The 26171-nt window shown below is 40.9% G+C and overlaps 2 protein-coding genes across 20 annotated transcripts in view; one reads left to right on the top strand and one right to left on the bottom strand.

The window, feature by feature from the left end:
- Nucleotides 1-11266, top strand: part of CRACD (capping protein inhibiting regulator of actin dynamics) — a 295533-nt gene extending 284267 nt beyond the window's left edge. For all 7 annotated transcript variants that reach the window (XM_033214598.1, XM_033214595.1, XM_033214596.1 and 4 more), the window contains 3 exons: nucleotides 5265-5455; nucleotides 6004-6166; nucleotides 9843-11266. In XM_033214598.1, coding sequence (XP_033070489.1) covers nucleotides 5265-5455; nucleotides 6004-6166; nucleotides 9843-10003 — 515 coding nt within the window. In that variant the 3' untranslated portion in view covers nucleotides 10004-11266. The remainder of the gene's footprint in view (nucleotides 1-5264; nucleotides 5456-6003; nucleotides 6167-9842) is intronic.
- Nucleotides 11267-12754: 1488 nt separating this feature from the next.
- The window catches only part of AASDH (aminoadipate-semialdehyde dehydrogenase), a 48871-nt gene continuing 35454 nt past the window's right edge, over nucleotides 12755-26171 (bottom strand). For 7 of the 13 annotated variants that reach the window (XM_033214605.1, XM_033214611.1, XM_033214610.1 and 4 more), the window contains 4 exons: nucleotides 21611-21774; nucleotides 20046-20168; nucleotides 19301-19432; nucleotides 12755-15016 (listed from right to left, as the gene is read on the bottom strand). In XM_033214605.1, coding sequence (XP_033070496.1) covers nucleotides 14627-15016; nucleotides 19301-19432; nucleotides 20046-20168; nucleotides 21611-21774 — 809 coding nt within the window. In that variant the 3' untranslated portion in view covers nucleotides 12755-14626. The remainder of the gene's footprint in view (nucleotides 15017-19300; nucleotides 19433-20045; nucleotides 20169-21610; nucleotides 21775-26171) is intronic. The other 6 variants (XM_033214602.1, XM_033214607.1, XM_033214603.1 and 3 more) reach the window with 3 other exon arrangements.

Here is a 26171-nt window from a genome sequence, read left to right as displayed (position 1 = left end):
TTATTAATATCTAGAGACAGGGTCTTGCTATTTTGCCCAGGCTGGTGTCGAACTCCTGGGATCATGCATCCCTCCTGCCTCAGCCTCCTGGTAAGTGGGACTACAGGTGTGAACCACCGCACCCAGCTTGTCCTTTTTGAATGGTTCACTTGCTTGGCCTGGTTTCCTGGACAGACATGTTGATCAGCAGTTTGTAGACCATTTCTCTCTAATGATTGCTATTTGTCCTGCTGAATTAGGGGCCCAATTTTGGTTTTGCCACTAGCGTTTGTGGCACTGGCTTTCATGGTATCTGCAAAGTCTCTTTCACAGCCTTGTCTGCTATGTCACTTGCCTTTTCCAAAGAAGTCATGCTTCTGCTCACTTCTTTCTCTTAGGGCTGTCCCCTTGACTATTACAATTTTCTCCCCAAATCTATTACTGTCCCTGTTTTCCTTCCCAGGGGAGCCAGTGAGGACAGATTCTGGGCTGTCACACTCTGCTATTTGAATTTTTCCTGATTCAATACAGAAATAGCCTGAAAGCAAGAATCAGTCTCCATTCACTGGGGTTTTGTTATGCAGCTTACTGCTGTAGGCCAGGACTGGCCAAATTTGTTTGACTGAACACCCCATCAGGATAAAAATGTTAGGCAAGGACCTCCAATTTATTTGTTGGTTGTATACATGTAGTACCATTGTCAGCTAAAACCCCTGGAGCACCAGCTACACTTACACTTAACAACAGTGGATCTAAATCTGTAATTGCAAATCATGGTGCTATTTTTTATTCTCTTTGGCCAACTTCTTGTTGGATCTGATTTCTTTGGAAATAGCAGGCAAAGAGTTCATCAGCTCTGCTATTTTCTCATACTTGTATTATTAGTAGTATATTTTCTGCGGGACTTTCTCTGTGCCATATCCCATTTGTCCATTGTGGAAGGGATCATTTAGTTAAAAGGAGATATAAACTCGCCAAACTACAGAACCTCCCATATGCTACATTCAAGAACCATTGAGAACAAAAAGCGCCCACCGCATGCAGCCCCACATAGCCTTCCCAGCTTCCCTGGAGATTCTTTAAACATACCATTTGTTATAGATAGCCTTTGAATATATGGGCTATGGGGTCACTGCCAGTCAGGGTACTAAGTATTAAAAAAGCTTGATTTTGGCCAGGCATGATGGCTCACGCCTATAATCCCAGCACTTTGGGAGGCTGAGGTGGGCAGATTGCTTGAGCCTACCAGGAGTTGAGGACCAGCCTGGCAATGTGGTGAAACCCCGTCTCTACAAAAAATACAAAAATTAGCTGGGCATGACGCACACCTGTGGTCCCAGCTACTTGGGAGGCTGAGGTGGGAGGATTGCTTGAGCCTAGCAGATCGAGGCTGCAGTGAGCTGCGAACTCACCACTGCTCTCCAACCTGGGTGACAGAGTGAGACCTTGTCTCAAAAAAAAAAACAACAACTTGATTTTGTTTTTATCCTCACATTGAAAAACAGAGAAATAGAAATTCTAATCTTTCTTTCTTAACTCCAGTAAATTGCCTTTCACATTTCCTGTGATATACGCAACTTTTTTGGAGACCAGTGCTTTATAAAGAGGTCTGCATTCCCAAGGCTGGGGCCAGTGAGGACAAATATGTAGGTTTGTAGGGTGTTGACTCTGAATCTACCTGGTGAGATTAAAACAGCAATGATAATCCCCGTGTGCTTGTACTATAAATGCTTTCAGGCCAGGCACAGTGGCTCACACTATAATCCTGCAGTTTGGGAGGCCAAGGCGGGCAGATCACTTGAGGCAAGGAGTTCGAGATCAGCCTGGCCAACATGGTGAAACCCTGTCTCTACTAAAAGTACAAAAAATTAGCCAAGTGTGGTGGCGGGCACCTGTAATCCCAGCTACTCGGAGGCTGAGGCAGGAGGATTGCTTGAACCCGGGATGCAGAGGTTGCCGTGAGCAGAGATTGTGCCACTGCACTCCAGCCTTGGTGACAGAGCAAGACTCCATCTCAAAAAAAAAAAAAAAAAAGAAAAAAAACCCTTTCATTATACATAGCGTCTCATTCTGAAATTCTAATCTGCTTATGGTGGATAGAACAGAAAAATTGCTTAGTATCCCTTTCTCCAAGGAATGCCCTTTGGGAGTAGTGACTAGAACCCTGTGATCCTTGCTCATCTCCTCAGAACTTGAAGAGGCAACTCAGGTAGACTATGATATGCCTGTCCACTGAGTTTAGAATGAGAGAGAATGGGTTTATATTGGAGCAAAATACATTTTTAATTAGGAATGTTGAACTCCTCAATTAGATTATGCAATTGACTATCTTTCAAAACCTTGACTGTAATAAGAGATTTTACTGTGTTTGGATGATTTCAACACTAGTCATCCTTTGTGCTTCATCATTTACAAAGTTATTTACATCATCTCTTCGGTGCTCATAGCACACCGATAAGTAGGTAATCTTGGCTCCATTTTACAGACATGGACAGCAGTATCTGAAAAGTTGAGTGACTACTTGCCTGCTCCCCACAGTGGTAATGATGACACATGGAGGAGTTCTTTCCTAGGCTAAGTGATATTCCGTTACCACAGCCCCATCATAGTGTGAGTGATGGTCCAGTGCTGAAGCTTCTGAATGTATACTCTATGGTATGGGTGACTTCGCCATCTTTGGTGCCTCATATGGAAGTGGGAGGCCCTTCCATCAACTTCATAAAATAATAGCAGTAAACCTTCATGATCCCAAAGCAACCTCTACTTTGGTAGCAAAAACCTGTCAGGCACTGGCTTCACCCTAAGGTAGACTCAGTTATATGTAAACTGGATCTGAATTCCACATTGTGGTCTTTCACTGCCATGTCTTGTGCTTCTAAGAAAACCTCTTTAATGATCTGGGTCCCTTTTTGTCACTGAATCCCAGTTGAGCTAAGCCTGGTCAGTGGACATTTCTCCTACCAATTTTGCCAAATGCAATATCTTGTCTTTGCTGTCTTTTCATTTGCTTTGGTGTTGGTAGATTTCTGCTGGTCTCTGAGGTTCTGCAGGCAGTTGTGGAGGATAAACAGTTTTATTATTCTTCTCCCATTTTTGAGAAGTGTCAAGAGAAGCACTTGTGTGGACCTGGCATTGGGGTGAAACACTGAGATGAAGGAGACCCCCCAAGGCCAGCTCAGCTTCTACATCCACACTGCACCTAGCTGTTCCAGTACTGCAACCACCATCTTCCCTCCTCCTCCTACCCAGAGATTTCTTTTTTCAAATTAGTCAATTAAAAATTTCATTACTAATACTTTAAAGGCATTTTGACCCTTGCAGTAAACAATAGTCTAAGTTGTTGGCAGCAAACTGGCTGGTTGTTTCAGTGACCTTCCCAAACAAGTTCAGATTCAATGTTTAGCCAGAATCAGAATTCCCTTTGGTATAATAGCTTTCTGTAGAAATCATTTAGATCTTGGCAACTTGGCTTTTAGAAGTTTTCTAAAGAAGTGTTACAGGGACCTGGAGTGAAAAAACAGAAATCATTAAGTTTCACTGTAAAGCAGAATGTTTGAGGTGATGAATTGTTTTTGATTTTCTGGTTAACTAAAGATGAATCAAAAACTCTTTGAATTTCAGTTTTGTTTTAAAATACTTCTAAGAGGTGTCAGTTTTATTTTCTGTGCTAGATCATAACTTAATTGTTATTTGATGATTTAGGGATATTGCAGTGCCCTAGGCTCATTATAAATATGAATTATCTTTGTACAGCATTATAGATCTAAAGAATATAGAAAAATAAGCAGAATCTGCCCCCTGTTCCTTTTTGCTTGAATTTCTAATTTGAATTTATTTTCTCATCATTGCTGTTTCTTTTCATTCTGGAGTACAATATAAAATCCAGTTGACTAAGAGCCTTGGAAGTAAGTTTCTGGACTACCAAAGGGTAAACTTCTATTGGATTTCAAAAACAATACCATAGTGAGCCCCTTTCCTTTGAGAATTAGATTCAACAACTGATTATCTCTGAACATGAGTAATTTTTACTTGAAGGAAAAGGAGATTCTTGTCTCAGAGGCGTATAAGAACAGCTCACTTTTGTAGGGACCAGGATTTGCCAAGAACTGTTGTAAATGTTCTGGTTCCCAGGATGTCTTTTAATTTTCATGGCAACCCAATAAGGCATGTGCCATTATCATCTCCACTTTCTAAATTAGAAAACTAAAGTTTAGAGAAGTTAAGTAGTTTTTGTAAGATCATCAAAGATCAAATCCAGGTCTGCTCAATTTCAGAGCCTAGTGCTCAACCTGTCACACCAATCCCCTGTGAGATATTCACCCCCAATTACATAGGTGAGACAGTCAACCATAAGAAAAACAGAGACTGAAGTCAGAAGGCCTATGTTCTAGCTTCAGAAGCCTGTGTACTAACTGCTGAGTGACCATGAGCATGGCACTTGGTGGCTGGAGTACTCACATCTATTAAATGAGGGCAGTGGACCAAAATCGTGGGCTTCCCACAGTGTTCCTCAGCTGTTCCATTAGGCAGAGTGGTGCCCCTTTTTCATCTTTCCAACTTTGGAGTTCCACGTAGTATGTTCTTTGAGGGGAAAACCATGGTTCCATGGCTAAAAATAAATTTCATTTAAAGCAGTTAATTAGGGCCGGGTGCAATGGCTCACGCTTGTAATCATAGCACCTTGGTAGGCCAAGGCAGGTGGATCACTTAAGGTCAGGAGTTCAAGACCAGCCTGGCCAACATGGTGAAACCACGTCTCTACTAAAAATACAACAATTTGCCAGGTGTGGTTGCGGGTGCCTGTAATCCTAGCTACTCAGGAGGTTGAGGCAGGAGAATTGCCTGAACCCAGGAGGCAGAGGTTGCAGTGTGCCAAGATTGTACCACTGCTACAGCCTAGGTGACAGTTCAAAACTCTGTCTCAAAAAAAAAAAAAAAAAAAGAATGAATCAAAAAAGAACAACGAACCAAATACCTATCTGGACTATCTGGATCCCCTGGAGGCCTGAGATTTTATGACCCTGGAGATTTATTTTAGTTTTTTCTAACGGAGTAACTTCTTCCATTTCTAGGGAAGACAAATGCCCTTGTTTTTCTGGTGATCAAACATGTTACCTTCCCACCCAGTGGAGCCACTCAGGCATCAGCACAGAGTTTGTGCTAGGAAGGGGCCGGCTGAATATGCCATAGGGTTATTAATATGTCACAAGTTTTAGGGGGTGAGGAACTGAGATAAGTCAGCAGTTAAATTCACTGCAAACCGGCCTTTGTCTTGTTCCCTACAGAGAAGCCAGTGCTTCAGAGCAGGCACTCCTTAGATGGCTCCAAACTTACAGAGAAAGTGGAAACTGCTCAGCCGCTTTGGATAACATTAGCACTGCAAAAGCAAAAGGGATTTCGGGAGCAGCAGGCGACACGGGAGGAGAGGAAGCAAGCCAGAGAGGCCAAACAGGCGGAAAAGCTCTCCAAAGAAAATGTGAGTAGCCTGGGCTTCAGCTGTGATTTTGCCTTCCTGAGCTTAGCTCTCTTTTCACTCACAAGGATACAAAACAAAAGGCTAGCTGGGCTGGTGGAAAGTACTTAGAGAGGGCTGAGCAGTAAATAAACTGACCACCATTAAACCAGGGAAGCATTTTCAGTGTGAAATTGGATTTGGTTTATTTATACTCTTAGGTTAACCTGATTTGCCATAATCCATGATGTGCTTACAGCAGTGATATACAAGTTACATGAGAAACAAACTTTTTGCAAGGAAACCAGGAGTCTTGTTCTGTGGCCTGATGTTACAGTCAGTTTGGTGGGACTTTTCTGGGAAAGTAACTTTCCCTGTTAGGCACACTGGCTCTGAGCTGCTCCCTCACCAGGAGCCGTGGTTGAGCATACATGGCTCATACATGTAATCCAGCCCACCGTTGGAAGCAGAGGTCAGGGGCTGGCAGGCAGAAGCCCAGAAGGCCTGCAGGGTCAGTCTTTCCATGTCTTAGGTTGAAAACATGCTTCCCATGACTGTCTCTGCCCACGCAGGTCAGTGTCAGCCCGCAGCCTGGAAGCAGCAGTGTCAGCAGAGCAGGTTCCCTGCACAAGTCCACTGCTCTGCCAGAAGAGAAGAGGCCCGAGACTGCAGTGTCCAGGCTTGAGCGCAGAGAACAGCTGAAAAAGGCCAACACTCTTCCTACCTCTGTGACAGGTAGAGAGCAGGTCCATTGTTTTGTAACTGTAGTTCCAGGTTTCTCTTTGTAGAGCGTGCTTTATATCCTACAGTGTAATGACTAACAGAGCACCTCAAGCATTTCAAAGCACAGGCTGTCTGATAACCTCATTCATAAATGTTGACACTGATTAAGCTCTTGATAAAGACCACCAGGAACTCACCCACTATCAGTGGTGTGTTGGTGAATACTTAACAGTTAGCTTTGGAGCATCTTCAATTTCTCTGTGTAAATAGAGAACCCTGGCCAGTTCGAAGCTATTATACCAATATGATGTCAGCTGGCTCTCTACATTTGTGAACGTTTAGCACGGCAGTATGAGCCATCTCCAGCACCCTGTGCCTATATTCTGACAAAGTTGGGTTTATTAACTTACAGAAGAACCTTCTAAACAAGGGAAGAGACAAAATTATAGTAAGACTTGGGGTAAAGGGTGAAGTTTAGGTAAAATTTAAATGGAGTAGCATTTTAATAAGTCAGATCAAAGCCATGGTGTACATAAAGGAGATAATATCAAGACTGAGCTGAAAAGTGTGTTCAGGCTTCTGTTTCCTTTAAAACTACAAAGTTAAGATAAATGTTTGAAATGTTTGAGGTCATGGATATCCAACTTACCCTAATTGATCATTACACATTATTTACATGTATTAAAATGCCACATGTACCCCCAAAATATATACAAGTATGGTGTGTATATATATATATATATATATATATATCAATTTTAAAAATACACAAAAGAGGCCGGGCGCGGTGGCTCAAGCCTGTAATCCCAGCACTTTGGGAGGCCGAGACGGGCGGATCACAAGGTCAGGAGATCGAGACCATCCTGGCTAACACGGTGAAACCTCGTCTCTACTAAAAAAATACAAAAATCTAGCCGGGCGAGGTGGCGGCGCCTGTAGTCCCAGCTACCTGGGAGGCTGAGGCAGGAGAATGGCGTGAACCCGGGAGGCGCAGCTTGCAGTGAGCTGAGATCCGGCCACAGCACTCCAGCCCGGGTGACAGAGCGAGACTCTGTCTCAAAAAAAAAAAAAAAAAAATACACAAAAGAAAGATAAATGTGGGCCAGGTATGGTGGCTCATGCCTGTAATCCCATCACTTTGGGAGGCCAAGGCAGGCAGATTGCTTGAGCCCAGGAGTTGGAGATTAGCCTGGGCAACATGGCAAAACCGTGTCTCTACTAAAAATACAAAAATTAGCCAGGTGTGGTGGTGCATACCTGTAGTCCCACCTACTTGGGAGGCTGAGGTGGGAAGATTGCTTGAGCCCAGGAAGTGGAGGTTGCAGTGAACCGAGATTGTGCCACTGCACTCCAGCCCCAGCGACAGAGTGTCTCAAAAACAACAAAAACGGAAAAGATAAATGTGTAAAATGTTGTATCTGAAAACCACTACCCGGAGCTCTGCACCTGGGTTGGAAATGGAAACTGCATCTCTATGTCATGGTGACACTTGGCTCAGATGCTCCAGGCAAAAGTGAAATGGTCTGTTCTCACTGATGTGATTTCACGCACATCACATGCGTGATTTTGATGGTCTGTGACTTTACAGAGTAAGGTTTCTCAGCACAGTGTCCATGATGTTAATTAACAACAGCAGTTTTTATACGTTCATGACATGTAAGAGATGTACACATTTAGAAAATATTCTTTATTTGGTTAAAAGGTAAAATGATGTAATATATCCAACTATCTTCTTATTACCAATCACTTGGAGGATAGATGACTCTGAACAGGCTCCCTCCAAGGGGTTAATAGGGCATCTGTTTTCCCCACTAGGCTCCACTATTCCCCAAAGGGCTTCTAATCTCTAGACCCAGGCTTTTCTATGCCGTGGCTCCCTGAGGTCAGGAGATATTAAGAGGTCTCACTATTAAAGATATATTTACTACTGGTGACGGAGGGAAGCTTTATATTTGCTTTTTTAGTTTTGTTTGGCATTTTGGGTGGGGGACAGAATCTTGCTCTGTTGCCCATGCTGGAGTGTGATGGCGCCATCTCAGCTCACTGCAGCCTCCGCCTCCTGGGTTCTGCCTCATCCTCCCAAGTAGCTGGGAGTATAGGCACACACCACCACACCCAGCTAATTTTTGTATTTTTAGCAGAGACAGGGTTTCACCATGTTGGCCAGGCTAGTCTCGAACTCTTGACCTCAAGTGATCCGCCCACCTCGGCCTCCCAAAGTGCTGGGATTACAGGCGTGAGCCACCGTGCCTGGCTCAAAGCTTTATATTTGAAAACCACTTTAGATTGCTGTGTAATTTCTTAAGAACCTCATAGGCATTATGTCATTTGATTTTACTTATAGGAATTAAGGGTTCTACCTGTTAGAACCAGAAAGAGTGAGAAAAAGAGAGAGGATGAGTTTCTTTCAAAATAAAGTGAAAGCCCCAAAGTCAAAGAGATCAAATCTTTCTCTGCCTGATTTCTCAGAAGTACTAATGGATTAATGCAACTCGGAGTGGCTCTAGCTTAATAAAGCAAGTCTTTATTCTAAAGTATTTTGTCTTCTCAGTCAGTATTTCCTGAGTTCTAGAAACATATGTGTAAGCCATTGCCATAGGCACTAAATATGACTCAAAGATAAGACAAGCACTCTCTCACATTAAGAAGCCTGTACACTCTAATAAAGAAAGTTATACGGTGCAAAGGAACTGTGAAACAAGGATGAAGGTCGTGGGAGCTGGCAGGATCTGTGAGGCTTAGAGGTAGAGGCACCCAGTGGATGCCTTTGTGGGGACAGTAGCTTTTTTTTTTTGAAGTGGAGTGTCACTCTGTCATCCATGCTGGAGCGTTCAGTGGTGCGATCTCGGTTCACTGCAACCTCTGCCTCCAGAGTTCAAGTGATTCTCCTGCCTCAGCCTCCTGAGTTGCTGGGATTACAGGCACCTGCCAACAAGCCTGGCTACTTTTTGTATTTTTAGTAAAGACAGGGTTTCACCATGTTGGCCAGGCTGGTCTCGAACTCCTGACCTCAAGTGATCCTCCCACCTTGACCTCCCAAAGTGCTGGGATTACAGGCGTGAGCCGCCATGCCCGGCCAGGAAGGTAGCTTTTAACCTCACCAGCTTAATAGATCCAGTCTGCTAAGTTGATCTTTTTCTTCATGGAATTGACTGGATATCATGCAGGCATAGCTTCTTTATACAGATTAGGCTTCTGGAAATTCTTTGAAATTAAAACTGACTACTTTGGTTGTTGTAATTCTGTGTGCAAGGGTTATAAACACACAGCTTGCTTTCCTTCATTCTTCTCACTGAGGGAGTCCAGGAATTTGCCTGTCTGTGTTTCACTGGGTTTTCTTTTTTCTGTCTCACACTTCTGATAAAATATGGCTGGGGTGGGGGGTGTTGGAGAGATGTTCATCACAGGATACAAACTTTCAGTTAGATAAGAGGAATATGTTCAAGAGACCTAAGAGAGTAGATTTTAAATGCTCTCACCACAAAAATGATAACTGTGAGGTTTTGTATATTTTAATTAGCTAGATGTAGCTATTTTGCAATGTATATATATTTCAAAACAATGTTGTACATGACAGATACATACAGTTTATCATGATAAATACATACAGTTTATCTGTTAATTAAAAAGAAAATGTGTAATGTGGCTCTGAACTCACTTTTTCCTTTTCCTTCAAAACAAAACCCAGTGGAGATCTCCAATTCGGCTCCCCCAGCGCCGCTAGTGAAAGAAGTCACCAAGAGGTTTTCCACCCCGGATGCTGCCCCCGTGTCAACAGAACCAGCCTGGCTGGCTTTGGCCAAAAGGAAAGCAAAGGCTTGGAGCGACTGTCCACAGATTATTAAGTAAAGAGTGACTGTCACCAATCCCTACTGCCAGTTATTGGCTCCTCTCTTGCCCTTTTTATTTATTTATTTTTTATATGGGGTAAAGAAATCAAGCTAGGGAAAAGAAGCATGTTTTATAGGCTGTAAAATAATGTTTAGAAACTGAACTGGTGGTGTTCATTGTAAAGAGTGGATTTGCACAACCCTAGGTCCTGGTGCCTTGAGCTCCTCCTAGTTCTCAAGAGAAAATTCCGTCCACAGGACCACATGAAGCAAAATATCTAAGCTAAGAACTCCTCATGAGAGCCTGCCCATGCCCATTCCATGGCCTTGCACACACACCCACCCACACACCATTCAGAATATGTACTTTTGCCAACCTTTTGTAATGGTTTTTTGATTCTATGCACTACTTTTCTTTGTCCAAAACATTTACTCTACCATATGTGTGGGAATGTTTATCCTTTCTACAGTAATGGTGAAAGGATCATATCTAGCTAAAAGCGAGAACACCCATTCTCCTGAATGCAGTGAGTAACTGGGAATCACAACATTCTGGCTCCCAACTGTGCCCATGTTAGTTTTCATGAGTTTTCCCCACGCTGAAGCTGTAACACAGAAGGCACATCCATTCACATTTTTACCACACTGTGGATTCATAGTGTGAGGCCTCGTTATTCCAATACCCTCCTTAAGGACATGTGAAGCATTTGGCCCAGCTGGCTCCCAGGGAACATTTTAATTTAATGTAGTGAAGAAAGGCAATTCTAGATCAGAGCTACAAGTTTGCTTTCTGTCTCGAGAATCTCCATCTAGGGAAGTGGTTGTTACGATGTGTAGGCTCCCACCCAGGCCTACTCAATCAGAGCCTGTGCGGACTGGGCCAGGAATATGTATTCTGGCAAAAACTCTTCAGATCAATTCTGATAGATCCCAAAGGTTAAGAACTTTGAGACAAACACTGATCCTAATGTAATCTAGTTTTTCAGACTTCGAAGGGGAGGCTCATTCACTCAAAAAGCAACAGTGAGACAGGAAAAATAATAAAATAACCCCCCCAAGCCAGCCATTTATTACAAGAAACAACAGGTTATTGACGTTACATGTTTGAAAATTCCCTTTGGTCTTTAGGGAAAATTAACAGGAAGCCAAGATTTGGAGCCTTTGTAATAAGGACTGCCTGCAGAAAGTCTTTTCTTTACTATAATTGAATAATTCATATTTAGAGTCAAATGTCCAGTAGCATTTCTAATTTTGAGCATTCACCTTGCTACCTTTAAAAAACATCTGAGTTTTTTTTTTTTTTTTTTTTTTTTTTTGAGACGGAGTCTTGCTGTGTTGCCTGGGCTGGAGTGCAGTGGCCGGATCTCAGCTCACTGCAAGCTCCGTCTCCCGGGTTCACGCCATTCTCCTGCCTCAGCCTCCCGAGTAGCTGGGACTACAGGCGCCCGCCACCTCGCCCGGCTAGTTTTTTGTATTTTTTAGTACAGACGGGGTTTCACCGTGTTAGCCAGGATGGTCTCGATCTCCTGACCTTGTGATCCGCCCGTCTCGGCCTCCCAAAGTGCTGGGATTACAGGCTTGAGCCACCGCGCCCGGCAAAAACATCTGAGTTTTAAGTGGCCTTTTTATTATCATACACATGTGCATACAAAGAAGGGACTTGGCAGTTTAAAAGCCACATATATTCACTTTTATTTCCCTAAATTTACTTTACGTGAAACGTAGACATACCAGCAAACTCACATATTGCTGGTGCTAACCTTGTATTTCATAGTGTTGGCATATTCCCCTTTTCTTAGATTCTTACTCCAAAATATAGGTACACAGGTACACATCCTTTGCTCTGTGCAGAGGGAATTACGTCCTTTTTCCTCTCCTACAAAAACGTGCTTTATTAAGTATCCATCATTACCTTCCTTTATGCTCGCTCAATATGCAATGTGCTGTTATTCTACCATGTACCTTAAATAAAGGATGATGGCAAAGTTATTTACCATGTAGAAACCATTTTCTTTCTAGAAACAATGACTCAGCCTCACTGTAGCAGCTGGCATGTGTGGTCAAGTGGATAGTTGTACTCTTGCAAGTTGGATTTAGTATTACATATACTGGACCTTCAGACTGTTAAAAATCAATGTAACTTTTTTTTATTGCTGTGGCAAGCAATTAGTATTTCACTGCACGTCTTCCATACTAATGTTCATGTCTAAATCGTGTATGTAGGCATTTGTTAGTTCCAATGATTTCCTCACTAATATAACACTTTTTAATGGAAATGTTTCCACCTACAGCCCTGGAATGATAATGCTACAGTAATTCTTCTGAATTGACTTTTTCTTTCATCCTGTCAGCTTTGGACAATATCTCAATTGTGGCAGGGAACAGGTGGGGAAATAAGATCAGTTACAAAAAATGGTAGTTGTGTCAACTTTGTATTGGCTGGGATATCACTGTGCCCAAACAGTAGGCGAAATACCTCAGTTAAAATTTTTCCATCAAAGTCTTTAAAAGAAGAGTATACTGAAGAAAGGGCAGTCACAGTACTTACTTCTAACAGCTTCCAAAGGGTACTTGTTTAACATTTCATTTCAAAATCACCCCGAATTTGCACTAAATACCAATGAAGTGTTATTTTGCTTTAGTTGTGTTGCAGTCTTCAGAGCAACAAACTATGGGGAAATTCTGCAAAAACATATATAAAAAGTTCAAGACTTTTTTTTAAATGAATGATTACTATGTTAAATGCAAGCTTTTTTTTTTTTTTTTTTTAATTTAAACAAACATACACTTCTCCTGGCAAGGTTATAGATGATTAACCTCTGTTCATAGACTTATATATAAAACTAGAGGGTTTTTTGTTTACTTTTTTAATTTTTCAAGTGCAATTGTTTCTCACACAAACATTATTAATTACTATTAAATTATCATTTAGCCAGTTATCTGCAAATGTATAGTATGTATTGTCTCTTCTTGTGACGTTTAGTTTAATTACTTATTTTAAAGCAGAAACATTAGTTACAAGTGTCTTAATATTTTTACCAACAGTAAAGTTAGAGATTTAATGAAAATACCTTAGTGTGATTTTAATATAATTTGGATATTTTGGTTGTATAAAGTTTTAATGTAAAATGTCCATTATTGAAGGGAAACGATCTTTCAATAAAAAATACCCACGAGACCTTTGGCGCTGATGGAATTTGATTTCGATGACTGTCTACAAAACAATCTCATTATATTTACATGGCTTTTGTTGAACAAGAACAACTTCAAGGTGTTTTATTATATTTTTTACTAGGTATTTTTAGAGAAAAATAATAACGAACAGGGGCAAATAAAATGTTTGTCTCAATCCTAAATTGGAATTGAATGGTCTGGGTCTCAGACAAAAGGATTGTACAGCCTCCTCACAGCATGGGCTACTCAGCAGCAGCAGCAGAAGCAGCAGCTGAGAGCACGTGAGAATTTGCAGCTTATGGCCACACATCAGATATACTGACTTACAGGGCCAGACCCTGGTGAAATGAAAAGTGAGTTAGGCATGTGAACACTTGCCTTGGCTGCCAGAAAACTTAGTAATCAAGAGAAATACTATTTTAATGCAGTATTTTTAAAAAATCAAAATTAATGCAAAAAAAAAAAAAACCAAACCCATTCCATGATGAGCAAAAGATCAAAATTTTAAGGAAAGGGCATTGCTAGGAACAATGAATACCTGAAATCACCACGTATAAACATGAAATTGCACTGTGTGTGGGGCACGGTGTGTGTGTATATTTTAGTCTACATTAGTACTTCATTAAAAATAATTAAGGAACGTAATTCGATAACTAGATCCTGCCTTTGAAAAACCTTTTGCCATGAATGGCAAATTCACGTAATAAAGACGGTTTTTAACCCACTAAGTATATTCTGATCCTCCCCCTGGCCCCCGCCGGGATCTTTTTTAAAGAAAAAAACATAAAATTAGCCTAATGCATTAGGGTTCTCCATAGAAACCTAGCGATTAGGAGAGATGTATTATGAAAATTGGCTTAAGTGATTATGGAGGCTGAGAAGTGCCACCATCTGCCATTTTGCACACTGGAGACCCAGGAGAGTGGTCCAAAGGCTTCAGAACCAGGAGCTTTGATGTCCAAAGGAAGGAGCAGATGGATACATCTCAGCAAGAAGAGAGCATTTGCCCCTCCTCTACCTTTTCGTTCCATTCAGGCCCTCATCAGCTTGCACGATGCCACCCACATTGGCACACTGGTGAGGGAAGACCTTCTTTACTCAGTCTACTGATTCAAATTGAAATGCTAATCTTTTCCAGAAACAGCCTCACAGACATACCCAGAAATAATGTTTTACCAGCTATCCGAGCATCCCTTAGCCAGTCAAGCTGACATACAAAGTTAACCATCACACCTAATTAAAAGTGCTACTAAATATATTGATGTATTTTGTTCTCTCTTTGTAAAATCTTCTGTTGTTCCTATGGGAAGTAAAATATAGTTGTTCTCCAACCAGGTGTAGTAGACAAGTGTCCGTTTCTTAGCCAAAATATAATCTTTAATATAAAATAAGACTATCCACATGCTCTATAATGGTAAAATATTTTCAAACATCTCACATTTGTTATATAAATAAGGACTGTATTTGATTATTTTTTATTGCCACCTAATAAATCCAGACAATAAACATAATTATCTCTACACCCAATAATGAGCATTGATTCCAGGACCACAGGAGAAGAGAAGACTTCTCCAGGAAGTTCATAAACACTTTGCAACTGTCCACTCTGAGATTCCAAGATCCACAGTTTCCCATCAGTAGATGCTGCTGCCAGCAACATTTCATTGCTGCCATTGCAGTTATGGAAAGCAAACGGTGTTGCATAGACCCTTGAAGTAGTTTCAAATTTCCACTGCAGGTGACCTTTCATGTTACAACAGTAGATAAAGCAATCATGGGAACCAAAAAATATTTTTTGCTCTGATGGTGAGGTACATGGGGATGAAAAGATTGGTCCACTGGTACAGAACTGCCAAACCTATAACAAGTAATAAATATAATTCATTCATCTAATTGCTCCAATTCTCCCTTAAAGCTCTATGAGGTTCTTAATGCAAATCTAAGAGATATAGGCTATTTGAATGGTAACTATACACAGACAAAATGGCTTTTTCTGAAAAGAAGCACTCTCACACTAGATCTCTGTCCCAGTGGTAAAATTTAAAATCTAAAACAAAATATACTGAAGTGTTGTTACCATGTGATTCACTGCCATGCATAATAAGTAAAATTAATTTTGAGCTCCAAAAGTTAGTATTATTCAGAGACACTGAGTTCAAAGGTAAAACTACACTGAGTTTTCAATATATCTTTTTTTTTTTTTTTGAGATGGAGTCTTGCTCTGTTGCCCAGGCTAGAGTGCAGTGGCACGATCTCGGCTCACTGCAACCTCTGCCTACTGGGTTCAAGTGATTCTCCCACCTCAGCCTCCTGAGTAGCTAGGACTACCAGTGCGTGCCACCACACCCAGCTAATTTTTTGTATTTTTAGCAGATTTGGGGTTTCACCATGTTAGCCAGGATGGTCTCGATCTCCTGACCTCATGATCCACCCACCTCAGCCTCCCAAAGTGTAGGGATTACAGGCATGAGCCACCACACCCAGCCTTAAATGTATCTTATTAAAAACTGGGCCAGGCGAGGTGTTTCATGTTTGTAATCCTAGCATTTTGGGAGGCCAAGGCAGGTGGATCACCTGCAGTCAGGAGTTCAAGACCAGCCCAGCCAACATGGTGAAACCCCGTCTCTATTAAAAATACAATAATTAGCCGGGTGTGGTGGCAGGCACCTATAGTCCTAGCTACTGGGGAGGGTGAGGTGGGAGAACCACTTGAACCTGGGAGGCGGAGGTTGCAGTGAGCCAAGATCATGCTACTGCATTCCTCCCTGGGCAATACAGTGAGACACTGTCTCAAAAAAAAAAAAAAAAAAATGTGAGACCAGTTTTCAATGTATCTTATTACAAACTATATATTCTTTTTTCCAAATGTAGGAAAAAAGAATTAATTGCGCAGAAAGGAAGCGTTTATGGGCAATGATAAAAAGTTGTAAGTTGTGGCCGGGCACGGTAGCTCACACCTGTAATCCCAACACTTTCAGAGGCCAAGGCGGGTGGATCACCTGAGGTCAGGAGTTTGAGACCAGCCTGGCCAACATGGTGAACCCTCGTCTCTACTAAAAATACAAAAATTAGCTAGGCGTGGTGGTACACACCTGTAATCCTAGCTACACAGGAGGCTGAGGCAGGAGAATGGCTCTAACTCAGGAGGCAGAGGTTTCAGTGAGCCAAAATCATGCCAGTGCACTCTAGCCTGGGGAACAGAGCAAGACTCCATCTCAAAAAATAAAATTAAAAATAACAAAATTCATATGGAACCAAAAAGACCCAGAATAGCCAAAGCAATATTGGGTAAAAAGAACAAAGTTGGAGGCATCACAGTGACTGACTTCAAAATAAGGCTAAATGGCACTGTATTGGTATAAAAAATACAGATAGCTCAATGTAATAGAATGGAGAACCTAGAAATAAATCCAAGTAGTTACAGCCAACTGAGATTTGAGAAAGGTGTCAAAAATACGCAATGGGGAATGGACACCCTCTTCAATAAATGGTGCTGGGAAAATTGGATCTCTACATGCAGAAGAATAAACCAGACTCCTCACTCTCACTGTATATAAAAATAAACTCGAGATGGATTAAAGACTTAAATATAAGACCCAAAACTAGTTAAAACTCCCTGAAGAAAACATACAGGAATCACTCCAGGACACTGGTCTAAGCAAAGCTTTCATGGCTAAGGCCTAAAACAAAAACAAAAATAGTTAAGTGGGACTATATTAAGCTAAAAAGCTTCTGCACAGTACAGGAAACAACAGAGTGAAGAGACAGCCTGTTGAATGGGAGACTATTCATCAAACAAGGGACTAATATCTAGAATATGAGGAACTCGACACAACAGTAAACAAACAAGTCCTATTAAAAAGTGGGCAAGGGAGATGAACAGACATATCTCAAAAGAAAACATACAAATGGCTAACAGGTATATGAAAAAAACACTCAACATCACTAATGATCAGGGAAATGCAAATCAAAACCACAATGAGGTATCATCTTACCCAGTTAAAATGGCTGTTACGAAAAGAACATAACAAATGCTGGCAAGGATGTGGAGAAAAAGGAACTTACACTGCTAGTGGGAGTGTAAATTAGTGTAGTCATCATGGAAAATAGTATGGAGATTTCTCAAAAATCTAAGGAGAGAACTATCATACCCAACAGTCCTACTACTATTTACCCAAAGACAAGAAATCAGTATATCAAAGAGACAACCTTCACTCCCATCTCCCATGTTTACTGCAGCACTATTCACAAGAGCAAAGATATGGAATAAACTTAAGTGTCCACCAATGGATGAGTGGATAAAGAAAATGTATATATAGATGAAGTGAAATACTATTAGGCCATAAAAAACAAGGAAATCATGTCATTTGCAGCAACATGGATGGAACTGGAGACTTTTGTCTTTTTTTTTTTTTTTTTTTTTGAGACAGAGTCTTGCTCTGTTGCAGGCTGGAGTGCAGTGGCGTGATCTTGGCTCACTGCAACCTCTACCTCCCGGGTTCAAGCGATTCTCCTGCCTCAGTCTCCCAAGTAGCTGGGACTACAGGCGCACGCCACCATGCCCAGCTAATTTTTTTTTTTTTTTTTTTTGTATTTTAGTAGAGACAGGGTTTCACCACGTTGGCCAGGATGGTCTCGATCTCCTGACTTCGTGATCCTCCTGCCTCAGCCTCCCATGGTGCTGGGATTACAGGCGTGAGCCACCATGCCTGGCTACTGAAGATTTTTATCTTAAGTGAAATTAAGCCAGGCCCAGAAAGACAAATATTGCATGTGCTCACTCATATGTGAGAGTTTAAAAAGTTGATCTCATGGAGGAAGAAAAGAAGTTGGGGGCCGGGCATGGTAGCTCATGCCTGTAATCTCAGTACTTTGGGAGGCTGAGGCAGGTGGATCACTTGAGGTCAGGAGTTCGAGACCAGACTGGGCAATATGGTGAAACCCCATCTCTACTAAAAATACAAAAATTAGTCAGGCATGGCAGCATGCGCCTGTAGTTCCAGCTACTTGGGAGGCTGAGGCAGGAGAATTGCTTGAACCCAGGCCAACCTGGTGACAGAGCAAGATTCTGTCTCAAAAAAAAGGAAGAAGTTGGGGTGGGTTGGCTAATAAAAAAATAAAAACAGATTAATGAGTAAAAACATATAGTAAGAAAAAATAAGCTCTGATGTTCAATAGCAGAGTAGGATGACTATAGCCAACAACAATATGTTGTATATTTCAGAACAGCTAAAAGAGAAGATGTGAAATGATCCCAACACATAGAAATGATAAGTACTCAAGGTGATGGACACCACAAACACACTGACTTAATCATTATACAGTCTATGCATGTAACAAACTATCACATATGCACCCCATAAACAGGTACAAATGTCTGTATCAATTAAAAGAAACGAGGGGTTTTATTTCAACTTTCATAATCTCAGTAGAAGTTATAATAAAACATGCTAAAAACTGGTAATATATATATATATATATATATTTTTTTTTTTTTTTTTTTTTTTTTTTTGAGGCGGAGTCTCGCTCTGTCGCCCAGGCTGGAGTGCAGTGGCCGGATCTCAGCTCACTGCAAGCTCCGCCTCCCGGGTTTACGCCATTCTCCTGCCTCAGTCTCCCGAGTAGCTGGGACTACAGGCGCCCGCCACCTCGCCCGGCTAGTTTTTTTTGTAGTTTTAGTAGAGATGGGGTTTCACTGTATTAGCCAGGAGGGTCTCGATCTCCTGACCTCATGATCCGCCCGTCTCGGCCTCCCAAAGTGCTGGGATTACAGGCTTGAGCCACCGCGCCCGGCCAAAACTGGTAATATTTTTAAAAATTGGGGGAGAGAGATGACAAAAGAAGTGTAACAATGTTTGGGTAGAAATCTTTTAAATCTACTATGTCTTCTTTAAAAAATTAAGAAATCCATGGCTTCACAACTAAAATAGAACTACTTCTCAACATCTCAACACCATGAGTTGAATAATGATGTTTAAAATGTTACTTCAGTTGTCACCATCTGCTTTGCCTTTGAGAAAAATAAATTTAAAAAAATATATAAATAGAGCTATAGATATATAAAATTTCTAGTCCTATTTTTATATATAAATTTATATAGATATATAAAATTTTATATATAAAAAATTTCTCGTTCCATTACCTGTTCTCCAAAGTGAGTAAAGCAGAGTAAATTCCCATCTACACAGCCAATACAAATATACTGTGAGCAACATCGTGGGGAAGAGAAGAGTGGTTTTCCACAGGAATGTTTCCAAATAATGTTCCCAGTAGCCTGTCATAGGAAAAAGCAATTCACAGCATTTTACATCATCCTACTAATCAGTTACCCTTTAAAAAACAAACTTATACATCTCCTAGGGGTAGAACTAAAATAGCAGAAAACGCTATAGGGGTAAGCAGACATAAATGAAGCTGGTATACATATATTAAATCAATCAGTGCTATTTATGAGAACTAGGAGAAAGGCTTGCAACAAAAGCAGCAAAGAAAAACACTAGCACCTAAGAGCTATCCCTATGATGGACATAAAGTTCTTAATATGATGAAAAAAAATCTGTCAATGTTGAACCCGGGAGGCGGAGGTTGCAGTGAGCCGAGATTGCACCACTGCACTCCAGCCTGGGCAACAGAGCAAGATTCTGTCAAAAAACAAAACAAAACAAAAAATATATATATATATATATATATACACACATACATATACAGAAATTTAAATTTTCTTATCTTTCTAGATCTTGTATCAATCATTTTTAATGAATTCTAGTTTGGTGTATGTGGACTACTATAACTGAAAACTACTCAAACTTTCAGAGCTCAAAGCAAAAATTTCAAAAATTTAAAGAAAAGATAGGTAATAAAATCAATATGTATTATTTTATGCCTACAGGATTTACAGCCAGTAAAAGTCCTCCCAATGTAGCAAAATACAAATGATGTGGAATCGGGTTCAAACACGGAGAGGAAAAGACAGTTCCTCCACATTTTGACTTCCAAACACACTTCTTTCTCTGCAAATAAGAAAACAAATTAATTTGTTTTTGCTGATGGTTAACAAATCCATATATCCTACCCTTCATGATATTATGTCTGTTTAGTTAACATACTTTTTTCTTTAGTATAAAATACATGCCTATTGTGGAGAATCATATTAATATAAAGACAAAGGACACCACCCAGAGACAATCAGTGTTAACATTTTAGCATTTTCTCATTTCTTTTTGGGGTATGGGTGTGTGTGTATGTCTGTGCGCACACATCTGAGAATATGTGTATATACACACACATGATTTAATATAGTTGAGATCATTCTGAATATACAACTTGGTATCACGTTTTGCTCACTGATTTTGTAATATTATTTAAACATAATTTTAATGCATAATATCCCATATGAACATAAATAATTTCTCTATCTTATCATTGAATGTTTTTTGGAATTTCTAGGTATCATAAACAACTTAGAAATAGGCATCTTAATGCGTATATTTGACTATGTTTCTGATTATTTTGCCAGGATTTCTAAAAAAATAATTTTATTGGACCAAGGATATGATATTGTTACCTATGGTCAAATCAAATCATTTTCATTAGAGGCCTCACTAGTTACAACCTCTTACCACTCTCATCAGCATTTAATGTTATGACGAATATGTTTCCTAATCTAATACCATTTGTTTCTCTATCTCAGAGTTTTTAATTTTCATTCCTTTGATTATTAAATTTATGAACTATTTATACACATTTACTAGTCATCTCTTCTTTGGGGTCCTGTGTATTTATGTCCTTTGTTTATTTTTCTATCTATCTGGATCTTTATATTTTCATAATTTGTATTTGATCTTCATTTTCATTAATATTTATAAACATAAATGAATTTCCACCTTTTTCACATTTATTTCAAAAATTTTCCCAGCTTAATTTCATAATTCTTATATAACATTTTAATTTTTATGTAATCAGGTCTTAAAATATCTTATTGATATCTTCCTTTGTCATTTTTTTCTACTGTCAAGATGATAATCCTAAATTCTTTACATTCCAAAACTCTGAGTAGCACACTTATTTGTGGTAAATTTGGTAATGAAGTTAAAAAGGTCTTAAGATATTAAGACTTAATGCTTTATTCTTCCCAGACCACAGTGATAAGCTTGGGAAATAGTTAATATCTGTTCCAAGGCTCAACTGCACCTGACAGTTACTCACTCTTCTTCTAAGTATTAGAAATTTAATGCTTCTATGCTTATGATATTAGACTAATTAGGTAAATTTTTTTTTTGTTTTTTGAGATACAGTCTCACTCTGTCACCCAGGCTGGAATACATTGTCACAATCTTGGCTCACTGTAACCTCCACCTCCCAGGTTCACCCAATCCTCCCACCTCAGCCTCTGGAGTAGCTACCATTACAGGCATGTGCCACCATGCCCAGTTAATTTGAGGTGAATTCTTACATAAATATCTAAAGCATATGCATGCTGGTCATGAGATCCAATGTAAATGAGTCCTGTGGTTGGATCCATGGTTGCTGAGCTTTTGACAGCATCTCCAGTAGTAAACATCCAGTATTTTTCTCCACTATTACTTTTCAGAACATAAACTAATCCATTATAACAGCCTGCCAAGAAACAAAGCACAAAAGATTTGATATAGATATATTACTGGAAAATAATTCTTTAGCCTATATCATGCTATTTATATTCAGTCCTCCTCTTATACATAGGCTCTATGATCAGCTTATCTGGCTTACATTTTAGCAATGTAAAGCAGAAACTGAATTAGTAATCACTTGTGTAAAATATCTATTTAGTAGATATATCTTGTCTTTTAAAAGTACTTCACTAATTTTTTTTACATACTTATTTTTAAAAAGTGCTTCACGGCCGGGCGCGGTGGCTCAAGCCTGTAATCCCAGCACTTTGGGAGGCCGAGACGGGCGGATCACGAGGTCAGGAGATCGAGACCATCCTGGCTAACACGGTGAAACCCCCGTCTCTACTGAAAAAAAAAAATACAAAAATCTAGCCGGGCGAGGTGGCGGGCGCCTGTAGTCCCAGCTACTCCGGAGGCTGAGGCAGGAGAATGGTGTAAACCCGGGAGGCGGAGCTTGCAGTGAGCTGAGATCCGGCCACTGCACTCCAGCCCGGGCGACAGAGCGAGACTCCATCTCAAAAAAAAAAAAAAAAAAAAGTGCTTCACTACTGAAAAAATAATAAAGCACACTGTGGTGGAGAGAGATTTTTGACGCATCTGGATTCAGATTTCATCACAACTATCATTGGGCATTTAAATCACCCAGTGTTGCTAAGCCCCAAATTATTCATCTGCAGAATGTGGAGTCATCTACTTCCAGGGTTATTGTGACAATTCAGATAATGTGAATAAATGCCCAGTGCATAGAAGGTGTTTAAGAAGTGCTAACATTAACAGTCAATGTTCATTGAGCATTTACCATGTGTCAGGTGCTATTCTAAGTATGTTACATCTATTAATTCATTTAATCCTCACAGTGAAGTAAGTACTATTATAACCACGTTTTATAGATGATAAAATTGAAGCACAGAGAGACTAAATTACTGGGGAAAAATCACACAGTTCATATGTGGCAGAACCAAGATTTGAATCTAAGAAGTCAAGCTCTAGAGCCTATGCTCTTAACAACTAAACTACTTTTCCCAAATTGCTGCTATGGATGAGAAGACAGGGCAGGAGTCCTTGACCTTGGTGTAGTCAAAATAACCTAGCTGGAAGTACAGATTGTTCAAATTTACAAAGTGAAGGTCACTGAATTCCCTGGAGATCACGAAAATCAGGCCGGGCGCAGTGGCTCAAGCCTGTAATCCCAGCACTTTGGGAGGCCGAGACGGGCGGATTACGAGGTCAGGAGATCGAGACCATCCTGGCTAATACGGTGAAACCCCGTCTCTACTAAAAAATACAAAAAACTAGCCGGGCGAAGAGGCGGGCGCCTGTAGTCCCAGCTACTCGGGAGGCTGAGACAGGAGAATGGCGTGAACCCGGGAGGCGGAGCTTGCAGTGAGCTGAGACCCGGCCACTGCACTCCAGCCTGGGCGGCAGAGCAAGATTCCGTCTCAAAAAAAAAAAAAAAAAAAAAAAAGAAGAAAATCAGGAGACGTAGAATTTGGGGACAGCTATTTAGGGCAATTTCATTGACGTCCACTCTCTAGATGGCTCTGCCTATGGCCACTGCCACTCATTTGAGACCCAATTCCCAATGTACTTTTTATGCTTTTTTTTCCCCTGGCAGTTATTAGTTAGTAGCAAGAGAGTAGTGACCAGCTCAGAGATGACAAAGAGAAATGTCCTACATAGTAGAGCACCCCAGAACTCACCTGGGTAAAGATTTCTGTCAATTCAGTTTAATTCCAAAAGACAATACAGAAGAAAATTTTTTGAACTTCGGTTAGGCAAAGATCGCTAAGATGACACTGAAAGCATGACCCATTAAAAAAATTAAAATGGACTTCATCAAAATAAAGGACTCCTCTTCAAAAGACACTATGTCACTATGCTAAGAGAATAAAACACAAGCCCCAGACTGAGAGAAAACATGCAAAACATATATCTGATAAATTATTTGTATTCAGAATACATAAAACAATTCTTAAAACTCAATTTAAAAAACTTAAAAAAGGGAAAAAGATTTCAATAGACACTTCATAAAAGATATACAGATAGCAAAAGAGCTTATGAAAAGGTGCTCACCAGACATGGTGGCTCAGGTCTGTAATCCCAGCACTTTGGGAGGCTGAGGTGGGCAGATCGCTTGAGCCCAGGAGGTTGAAACCAGCCTGGGCAACCTGCAGAAGCTCTGTCTCTACAAAAGTTACAAACATTAACCAGGTGTGGTGGTGCATGTCTGTAGTCCCAGCTACTCCAGAGGCTGAGGTGGGAGGATCATCTGAGCCCAGGAGTTCGAGGGTGTAGTGAGCCATGATCACGCCACTGTACTCCAGCCTGGGTGACAGAGCAAGACCCTGTCTCAAAAAAAGGAAAAAAAAAAAAAAAAAAAGATGTTCAACATCACTAGTCACTAGGGAAAGGCAAATTAAAACCACAATAAAACACCATTCATGATTATTTCAATGGCTATAACAAAAAAAAATTAAAGCTGACAATACCAAGTACTAGCAAGAATGTGGTGCAACTGGACCTTCACACATCGATGGTGCAAACGCAAAACAGTTTAGTCACTTTGGGAAACAATTCAGCAGTTTCTTATCCTTCAGCTGTATTACTGAAAGTGCCCTGTAGTATAATTTTTAAAATGCTGTTGTTTAAAGGGGAAGAAGGAAGAATCAAATTCAGATTCAAGTAGATTGCTGCTAGGATAGCACAAGTAGGAAAAGTTATTCCTAAGCCTTTAGTCTGAAAAGTTTTGATGAAGATTCCATGAGCATATAAAATGAAACCTAACATATCTGGGAGAGTAAAAAGAGAGTTGTAGTCAGGGGGAGATACTATACCCAGGACCCCCATATTCCTAATAAAGTCACCTATACCTTAATGAAACTGAGCAGCAGGTAGTAGCTAACACTTAATGAGCACTTTGAAAAAATGCTCACCAGACATGGTGGCTCACGCCTGTAGGAAGGCTGAGGTAGGTGGATCGCTTGAGCCCAGGAGTTTGAGGTCAGCCTGGGCAACCTGCAGAAACTCTTAACTACAAAAAATTCAAACATTAGCCAGGTGTGGTGGCATATTCCTAGCAAGGCACCAATGGATTCATAAACAATTATCTCATTTAATTCTCCCAAAAGCTTGATAAAGATTCTGGTGGTTTTAAAATATGTCCAGGAGGCCAGGCGAAGTGGCTCACACCTGTAATTCCAGAACTTTGGGACGCCAAGGCGGGTGGATCACAAGATCAGGAGTTCAATACCAGCCTGACCAACATGGTGAAACTCCAACTCTACTAAAAATACAAAAATTAGGCCGGGCGCGGTGGCTCAAGCCTGTAATCCCAGCACTTTGGGAGGCCGAAACGGGCGGATCACGAGGTCAGGAGATCGAGACCATCCTGGCTAACACGGTGAAACTCCGTCTCTACTAAAAATACAAAAACTAGCCAGGCGAGATGGCGGGCGCCTGTAGTCCCAGCTACTGGGGAGGCTGAGGCAGGAGAATGGCGTAAACCCGGGAGGCGGAGCTTGCAGTGAGCTGAGATCCGGCCACTGCACTCCAGCCTGGGCGACAGAGCGAGACTCCGCCTCAAAAAAAAAAAAAAAAATACAAAAATTAGCTGGTCGTGGTGGCATGTGCCTGTAGTCCCGGCTACCCAAGAGGCTGAGACAGGAGAATCACTTGAACCCAGGAGGCGGAGGTTGCAGTGAACCGAGATCACGCCACTGCACTCCAGTCCGACAGAGCCAGACCCCGTCTCAAAAAAAAGAAGTCCATGAATTCTTTGATGCACTTCCTTTCAAGAGGTGGAGCCTAATTCTCTTCCCCTTGAGTGTGGCTTGAACTGAGTTATGCATTTTTCATTTATTTATTTATTTTGAAACAGAGTCCTGCTCTGTTTGCTCTGACCAGAGTGCAGTGGCACAATCACCACTCACAGCAGCCTCAACCTACTGGGCTCCAGTGATCCTTCCACCTCAGCCATTCAAGTAGCTGGGACTATAGGCATGTACTACCATAGCTAGCTAATGTTTGCATTTTTTGTAGAGACAGAGTTTCTGCATGTTACCCAGGCTGGTCTTGAACTCCTGGGTACAAGTGATCCGTCTGCCTTGGTCTGTCAAAGTGCTGATATTATGGGTGTGAGCCACCACGCCTGGCTGAGTTATGTACTTCTACTTAACAAAAGAAAACAAAAAATGATAGTATGGAATTTGGGACACTGGGTCATAAAAGGTACTCTGTTCCTCCTTTCCTGCTGTCTCCTGGATCACTCACTCTGAGGAATGCTAGCTGCCATGTTGTAAGGGCAGTCAAGCAGCCTAGAGAGAGGAGCATGTGGCAAGAATTGAAGATTCCTGTCAGAATCAG

Source organism: Trachypithecus francoisi, unplaced genomic scaffold (assembly GCF_009764315.1).
Source record: "Trachypithecus francoisi isolate TF-2019V2 unplaced genomic scaffold, Tfra_2.0 Lachesis_group1, whole genome shotgun sequence".
Lineage (NCBI taxonomy): Eukaryota > Metazoa > Chordata > Mammalia > Primates > Cercopithecidae > Trachypithecus > Trachypithecus francoisi.
This window is presented reverse-complemented; position numbering and strand designations above follow the sequence as displayed.